The 9072-nt window shown below is 47.1% G+C and overlaps 1 protein-coding gene across 1 annotated transcript; it reads left to right on the top strand.

The window, feature by feature from the left end:
* The first annotated feature begins 5936 nt into the window (after positions 1 to 5936).
* LOC134934794 (RING finger protein 227-like) lies at positions 5937 to 8489 on the top strand. The gene is made up of 2 exons (XM_063930150.1): positions 5937 to 6279; positions 7328 to 8489. The coding sequence occupies exons 1-2, from the start codon at positions 5949 to 5951 to the stop codon at positions 7384 to 7386; spliced, it is 390 nt and encodes a 129-aa protein (XP_063786220.1). The 5' UTR covers positions 5937 to 5948; the 3' UTR covers positions 7387 to 8489.
* Positions 8490 to 9072: the final 583 nt, after the last annotated feature.

Below are 9072 nucleotides of genomic sequence, written 5' to 3'. Positions count from 1 at the left end.
GTTGAGGCGAGACGCCATCATGTCCACCTTTGGTTTTTCCCAACGGTTCACAATCATGTGGAAAACTTCTGGATGAAGTCCCCACTCTCCCGGGTGAAGGTCGTGTCTGCTGAGGAAATCTGCTTCCCAGTTGTCCACTCCCGGGATGAACACTGCTGACAGTGCTACGACATGATTCTCCGCCCAGCGCAGAATCCTTGCAGCTTCTGCCATTGCACTCCTGCTTCTCGTGCCGCCTTGTCGGTTTACGTGGGCGACTGCCGTGATGTTGTCGGACTGGATCAACACCGGCTGACCCTGAAGCAGCGATTTTGCCAGGCTTAGAGCATTGTAGATCGCTCTTAGCTCCAGTATATTTATGTGAAGAGACGTCTCCAGGTTTGACCACACGCCCTGGAAGTTTCTTCCCTTTGTGACTGCTCCCCAACCTCGTAGGCTGGCATCCGTAGTCACCAGGACCCAGTCCTGTATGCCGAATCTGCGGCCCACTAACAGATGGGCAGTCTGCAACCACCACAGGAGAGACAACCTTGTTCTCGGTGACAGTGTTATCCGCTGATGCATGTGCAGATGCGATCCGGACCATTTGTCCAGCAGATCCCACTGAAATGTTCGTGCATGGAATCTGCCGAATGGAATCGCTTCGTATGAAGCCACCATCTTTCCCAGGACTCTTGTGCATTGATGTACTGACACAGTTCCTGGTTTTAGGAGGTTCTTGACAAGTTCGGATAACTCCCTTGCTTTCTCTTCCGGGAGAAATACCTTTTTCTGAACCGTGTCCAGAATCATGCCCAGGAACAGCAGATGTGTTGTCGGGGTCAATTGAGATTTTGGAAGATTTAGAATCCACCCGTGTTGCTGAAGCACTACTTGTGTTAGCGCTACACCGACTTCCAGCTGTTCTCTGGACTTTGCCCTTATCAGGAGATCGTCCAAGTAAGGGATAATTAATACGCCTTTTCTTCGTAGAAGAACCATCATTTCGGTCATTACCTTGGTAAAGACCCGAGGGGCCGTGGACAACCCAAACGGCAGCGTTTGAAACTGATAATGACAGTCTTGTATCACGAACCTGAGATACTCTTGGTGTGAGGGGTAAATCGGGACATGTAGATAAGCATCTTTTATGTCCAAGGACACCATGAAGTCTCCTTCTTCCAGATTCGCTATCACTGCTCTGAGTGACTCCATCTTGAACTTGAATTTCTTTATGTACAGGTTCAAGGATTTCAGATTTAGAATAGGCCTTACCGAACCGTCCGGTTTCGGTACCACAAATAGTGTGGAATAATACTCCTTTCCCTGTTGTAGGAGGGGTACCTTGACTATCACCTGCTGAGAATACAGCTTGTGAATGGCTTCCAAAACCGACGTCCTTTCTGAGGGAGACGTTGGTAAAGCAGACTTTAGGAACCGGCGAGGGGGAGACCTTTCGAACTCCAGCATGTAACCCTGAGATACTATCTGCAGGACCCACGGGTCCACTTGTGAGTGAACCCATTGATTGCTGAAAATCTTGAGTCGACCCCCCACCGTTCCTGAGTCCGCTTGTAAAGCCCCAGCGTCATGCTGATGGCTTTGTAGAAGCCGGGGCGGGCTTCTGTTCCTGGGCAGGGGCTGCTTGCTGCCCTTTCTTACCCTTTCCTCTGCCTCGCGGCAGATAAGACTGTCCTTTTGATCGCTTTTTATAGGAGCGAAAGGACTGCGGCTGAAAAGACGGTGTCTTTTTCTGTTGGGAGGGGGTCTGAGGTAAAAAAGTGGATTTGCCGGCAGTTGCCGTGGCCACCAGGTCCGAAAGACCGACCCCAAACAATTCCTCTCCTTTATATGGCAATACTTCCATATGCCTCTTGGAATCCGCATCACCTGACCACTGTCGCGTCCATAAACTTCTTCTGGCAGATATGGACATCGCGCTTACTCTTGATGCTAGAGTACAAACATCCCTCTGAGCATCTCGCATATAAAGGAAAGCATCCTTTAATTGCTCTAGAGTCAATAAAATACTGTCCCTATCCAGGGTATCAATATTTTCAGTCAGAGAATCCAACCACACTACCCCAGCACTGCACATCCAGGCTGAGGCTATTGCCGGTCGCAGTATAACACCAGTATGTGTGTATATACTCTTCAGTGTAGTTTCCAGCCTCCTATCTGCTGGATCCTTGAGGGCGGCCGTATCAGGAGACGGCAACGCCACTTGCTTTGATAAACGTGTGAGCGCCTTATCCACCCTAGGGGGTGTTTCCCAGCGCGCCCTAACCTCTGGTGGGAAAGGGTATAATGCCAATAACTTCTTGGAAATTAGCAGTTTTCTATCGGGGTTAACCCACGCTTCATCACACACGTCATTCAATTCCTCTGATTCTGGAAAAAATACAGGTAGTTTTTTCACCCCCCACATAATACCCCTTTTTGAGGTACCAGCAGTATCAGAGATCTGCAAAGCCTCCTTCATTGCCGTGATCATATAACGTGTGGCCCTATTGGAAAATACGTTTGTTTCTTCACCGTCGACACTAGATTCATCTGTGTCGGTACCCGTGTCGACTGACTGAGGTAAAGGACGTTTTACAGCCCCTGACGGTGTCTGAGACGCCTGAACCGGTACTAACTGGTTTGCCGGGCGTCTTATTTCGTCAACTGACTTTTGTAATGTGCTGACATTATCACGTAATTCCATAACTAAAGCCATCCATTCCGGTGTCGACTCCCTAGGGGGTGACATTACCATCATCGGCAATTGCTCTGCCTCCACACCAACATCGTCCTCATACATGTCGACACACACGTACCGACACACAGCAGCCACACAGGGAATGCTCTAATCGAAGACAGGACCCCCTAGCCCTTTGGGGAGACAGAGGGAGAGTTTGCCAGCACACACCAAAAGCGCTATAAATGTATATAAACAACCCTAGAAGGTGTTGTTTACTATATATGCGCTCTTAATATATAAATATCGCCAATTTATGCCCCCCTTCTCTTTGTTACCCTGTTTCTGTAGTGCAGTGCAGGGGAGAGACCTGGGAGCCTTCCTCACCAGCGGAGCTGAGCAGGAAAATGGCGCTGAGTGCTGAGGAGAATAAGCTCCGCCCCTTTTTCGGCGGGCTTTTCCCCGGTTTTTAAGAAACTGGCCTGGGTTAAAATACATACATATAGCCTTAATGGCTATATGTGATGTATTTATTTTGCCACTAAAGGTAATTATATTGCTGCCCAGGGCGCCCCCAGCAGCGCCCTGCACCCTCCGTGACTGAGTCAGTGAGCCGTGTGACAACAAAGGCGCACAGCTGCCGTGCTGTGCGCTACCTTCAAGAAGACTGAGGAGTCTTCTGCCGCCTGCTTTCCGGACCTCCGTTCTGCCGTCTCTTCAGCGTCTGTAAGGGGGATCGGCGGCGCGGCTCCAGGACGAACCCCAGGCTGACCTGTGTTCCGACTCCCTCTGGAGCTAAGTGTCCAGTAGCCTAAGACTCCAATCCATCCTGCACGCAGGTGAGTTGGAAATCTCTCCCCTAAGTCCCTCGATGCAGTGATCCTGTTGCCAGCAGGAATCACTGAGATTGAAACCTAAAAAAAAACTTTTCTAAACAGCTCTTTAGGAGAGCCACCTAGATTGCACCCTCTCGGACGGGCACAAAAACCTAACTGAGGCTTGGAGGAGGGTCATAGGGGGAGGAGCCAGTACGCACCATGTGACCTAAAAGCTTTTTTAGATGTGCCCTGTCTCCTGCGGAGCCCGCTATTCCCCATGGTCCTGACGGAGTCCCAGCATCCACTAGGACGTTAGAGAAACATAGCACAGAGCTGAGACTATTACAGTAATACACAGCGCAGAGCAGAGAGTATTACAGTAATACATATCGCAGAGCAGAGAGTATTACAGTAATACATAGTGCAGCAGAGCTGAGAGTATTACATTAATAACAGCGCAGAGCAGAGAGTATTACAGTAATACATAGCGCAGAGCAGAGAGTATTACATTAATACACAGCGCAGAGCAGAGTATTACAGTAATACATAGCGCAGAGCAGAGAGTATTACAGTAATACATAGTGCAGCAGAGCTGAGAGTATTACATTAATACACAGCGCAGAGCAGAGAGTATTACAGTAATACATAGCGCAGAGCAGAGAGTATTACAGTAATACATAGTGCAGCAGAGCTGAGAGTATTACAGTAATACACAGCGCAGAGCAGAGAGTATTACAGTAATACATAGCGCAGAGCTGAGAGTATTAAATTAATACATAGCGCAGAGCTGAGAGTATTACATTAATACACAGCGAAGAGCAGAGAGTATTACAGTAATATATAGCGCAGAGCTGAGAGTATTACATTAATACATAGCGCAGAGCAAAGAGTATTACAGTAATACATAGCGCAGGGCTGAGAGTATTACATTAATGCACAGCGCAGAGCAGAGAGTATTACAGTAATACATAGTGCAGCAGAGCTGAGAGTATTACATTAATACACAGCGCAGAGCAGAGCGTATTACAGTAATACATAGCGCAGAGCAGAGAGTATTACAGTAATACATAGTGCAGCAGAGCTGAGAGTATTACAGTAATAAATAGCGCAGAGCTGAGAGTATTACATTAATACACAGCGCAGAGCAGAGAGTATTACAGTAATACATAGCGCAGAGCTGAGAGTATTACATTAATACATAGCGCAGAGCAGAGAGTATTACAGTAATACATAGCGCAGGGCTGAGAGTATTACATTAATACACAGCGCAGAGCAGAGAGTATTACAGTAATACATAGTGCAGCAGAGCTGAGAGTATTACATCAATACACAGCGCAGAGCAGAGCGTATTACAGTAATACATAGCGCAGAGCAGAGAGTATTACAGTAATACATAGTGCAGCAGAGCTGAGAGTATTACAGTAATAAATAGCGCAGAGCTGAGAGTATTACATTAATACACAGCGCAGAGCAGAGAGTATTACAGTAATACATAGCGCAGAGCTGAGAGTATTACATTAATACATAGCGCAGAGCAGAGAGTATTACAGTAATACATAGCGCAGGGCTGAGAGTATTACATTAATACACAGCGCAGAGCAGAGAGTATTACAGTAATACATAGTGCAGCAGAGCTGAGAGTATTACATCAATACACAGCGCAGAGCAGAGCGTATTACAGTAATACATAGCGCAGAGCAGAGAGTATTACAGTAATACATAGTGCAGCAGAGCTGAGAGTATTACAGTAATAAATAGCGCAGAGCTGAGAGTATTACATTAATACACAGCGCAGAGCAGAGTATTACAGTAATACATAGCGCAGAGCTGAGAGTATTACAGTAATACACAGCGCAGAGCAGAGAGTATTACAGTAATACACAGCGCAGGGCTGAGAGTATTACATTAATACACAGCGCAGAGCAGAGAGTATTACAGTAAAACACAGTGCAGTGCTGGGAGTATTACAGTAATAAATAGCGCAGAGCTGAGAGTATTACAGTAATACATAGCGCAGTGCTGAGAGTATTACATTAATACGCAGAGCAGAGAGTATTACAGTAATACATAGCGCAGTGCTGAGAGTATTACATAGTGCAGAGTATTACAGAATAGTGCAGCACTGGGGGTATTACAGTAACAATAACATGGTGAAGTGCTGAGAGTATTACAGTAACAATAACATGTTGTAGCGCTGAGAGTATTACAGTAACAATAACATGGTGCAGTGCAGAGGGATGACTGCAGTCACTATTACAGTAATAAGTATGAGTATTACAGTAACAATAAATGATGTAATCCAATTACTGGTGAGACAGAGTAAACACTTCCCACACAGCAAGATGGGAAATACTCTAGCTAGGCCACACCCTCTCCCCCTATTGGCTCCCCATTGAAGGTGACATCATTTGTTTCCGGCGCGGGCGTGGCTTCCCCAGCTATATAAGTCCCGGGTCTCCCAGGCTGGCTGCATGATCACTCACACACCTACAGCAGCCATGCTTACGGATACACTGCCAGCAGCACTGCCCGACCTCGACATGGCGGAGTGCGGCATCTGCTACCATGACTACGGCCAGGCTCGGAAGCCACGCCCCCTGCCCACCTGCCGCCACGTTCTCTGCTCCGTCTGCCTGGATCACCTGACGGCCCATAGCGGCGAGGTCACGTGCCCCTTCTGCCGCGCGTCGTCGCCGCTGCCTAGCGACGAGGAGGAGGGAGCCGGTGACGTGACGGGAAAGGGGCCAATCAAGTGGCTGAAGAGGCTGTATAGGAAGTCGAAGGCGGGCTCTCGTCGCAGAGGTAAGGAGGCGTGGTCTAAGGTTGTCGGATAAGCTTAAGGGGTTGTCGGCGCTGGTAATGTTAGCAGAAAAGCTGCTGTTACCAGGGCTGGTCACCTGGTACGGGTATGTGGGTCTGTGTGTGCTGCAACCGCCATAATAACAGCTGAATCCTACACCCCCCCCCCGAATGAATAAGAACACCTTTCTTATCCATTAACCTGTTCAACACAGGTGCCTGCACTCATAAATTAAGAGGGAAGTCCAGAAGCAGACCAGTGTGTCCCTCCTGGAGAGGGTCATGTTGGGAGGTATGCCGTGGGACTATGTTACCCACAGCACTGCGCAGTGAGGGATGGTCCATGCTGACATCCCTTGGACCCCCTCAGATCTTCTGGAGGCATAGGAGTTTCTATAATGGGTGCAGTGTGTGCGGTGTACACGGGCCCCTGGGTCCAAGGGGTCCCACACGGCACCCATACATTATACTTACCCCTCCGATGTTGGGCATTTCCGAGTGATTTGCGCATGCTCATTGAAGGCGTCCTCGGGAACAAGGCGCGGGCGCCATTTTCCCGGAGACCTGCGCATGCGCTAGTAGATTCTGGCATTATACCAGAGTCTTCTGCTGCTGGAGAGGATGGGGCCAGAGACGGAGGCTGCACACGGGTCCCCTCCTCTCGTAAAACGCCCCTGCCTGGAGGGGAGGTTAATAACAAATATAAAATTGTGGTGTATGCTCCCCTGGTTCCCATGTAATGTCTCTGCTCTCTTATATGTGGTGAAAATCAGCAGGTCATTAGTGTATATACAACACATGCCTGTAGTGTAGACCATGTGGGGGGACGTGCAGCATGTGCTTCCCTATGCCTGAGCCATACATGACTGACCCATACACACCGTTAAATATTATCTGTTTTTAGTGGGTTTGTTATAAACCGACCCATAGGAAGGGGATTTGAACACTTGCCCAGGCTCACCAGTCCCTGCCAAGGTGTGACCGTCTGCCTTATGCAAGACTTTCTTCCTGGAGATATTCCCTACTTATTATGTCTTATTTCTCCTTTCAGCATCTTTGGCAAACGAAGACATTCGTGACATAGCCCTGATGAGCTCTTACTTCATGTGATCCTGCCAGCTGGAAGCTCTGCTTGTGAATCCTACTCTCGGCTCGGTGCCAGCTGGGCCTCGAGGACATTAAAGTCTGGATGCAGAAAAGGTGTGATAAGGCGGATGTGGAAACCGCAGGCGATTCACCCCACCACTGTTTGTTACATTAATGACTCATCAGCTGGCGTTGTCTTCAGAGCCATACACTGAGACGGCCTTAGAACAGTGCCTACAACCTGCTGCCTGCGGGTGACCTCTGTCTGGTGGTGATACAACGCTACAAGTCCTGGCCATTGGATTGTCTTCTGCACTTCATCTATGAAGTGACTGTTACACATGTTCCTACAGGGTCTTAAGCTGTTGCCTGTGGATGGGGCAGACCCTTTTACCTCCACAAGCGTATAGTTTGGGCTGATTATCCTGATTTCCGATTGTTTTAATATACAGTTAGACAAATGATAGGTTCAATTTACTCCGTATACTATAAACGGAATGACAGTATTGAGAACAGCGACCCTGAACTGTATAGGGCCCTACACACTTTGTGGTCTGGCCGATTTTGGCCACAAATGATATTGTTGGGCTTTTTTTAATTCATACACACTGGACGATTTTTATGGTTGATTTGGATAAGGCATTACATTACATCAATATCGTCCAAATTGGCTAGCATGAATCAACGATTATCGACCAACGATGAACGACTGCAGGGACGCTCATCGTTGATGCATCCACACTGGACGATTTATCGTTCATTTTTGAACTATCGTTCATATCGTCCTTCAATATCTCCAAGTGTGTAGGGCCCTTAAGAATGGTTTCTGCATCTAGGAATCTCCTCGCCCAAAACCAGTGTGCATTATATAATCCCGGAGGGGACTGTATAGCTCAATGGTCTGTTATGTTGCTTATTACTGTGGTCGCTTCCTGTGACCCTCTCCAGCTGAGCGCGCTGGTGCTTTCTCTAATTATTATGAACTAAAAATAATCTGTTATACAAACTGTTATACAAACATCTCTTCCTACAGATGCACTTTATTTATGTTTTTTTATATATATTTATTTATATATGGTTTAAATATGTTAAAGTCTAATTTCGTAATAAACTTTTTTTTATCAAGAGCTGCAGTTGTTGAATCTTTTTATTTTGAGGCGTTGGTGGACTGGCGCAGTTTATACAGATTTCGCCGTTTGCTAACATAAGACTTCTTTTTCTAACATTAATGAAAATGCGGTACACACCCAGTGTCTGTTGCATTGGCCCCGAATATGCTTTGTGGGCGATTTAAAGTAACACTACAGTCCACAAGGAGTGGGGCTTTTGCCACGGTCTATTCGAAATATATGCAACATCACATGATCTAAGAAGCCACCAGGCGAAATCTGACTACAAAGAAACCATTGTAAATATCCAGTTTCCCGCTGATCTTACTATAGCAGGCATCTAACAGAGTCTGACGTAATCAGGAACTTTTTTTTTTCTTTCTCTTTTCTGTGCTATTCAAGCATAAGAAACGGATGTTGTAAATCAAGTATTTGGTAACAAATACTCCGGCTTTAGATAACAGACGTCCACGTGGTTCATTTATAAGAACCAGTAAAATCCCCTTACGCCTCTCCATCTCTCTCGTATTACCATAGAGGGGGCGTTGTGAGGTCATTTCAGTGAATTGAGCTGCTCCTTTCATCAGTTCTTACAAATCTG

Source organism: Pseudophryne corroboree, chromosome 6 (assembly GCF_028390025.1).
Source record: "Pseudophryne corroboree isolate aPseCor3 chromosome 6, aPseCor3.hap2, whole genome shotgun sequence".
NCBI classification, from domain to species: domain Eukaryota; kingdom Metazoa; phylum Chordata; class Amphibia; order Anura; family Myobatrachidae; genus Pseudophryne; species Pseudophryne corroboree.
Note: the sequence above shows the minus strand (reverse complement) of the source record. Positions and strands in the feature narration are given on the sequence as shown.

What these genes read in the sequence shown, in the direction of transcription:
- LOC134934794 (XM_063930150.1), top strand. Translation starts at nt 5,949, where the DNA reads ATGATCACTCACACACCTACAGCAGCCATGCTTACGGATACACTGCCA. An exon ending in GGCGGGCTCTCGTCGCAGAG is followed by an intron (nt 6,280 to 7,327) that starts GTAAGGAGGCGT and finishes TTCTCCTTTCAG; the next exon opens with CATCTTTGGCAAACGAAGAC.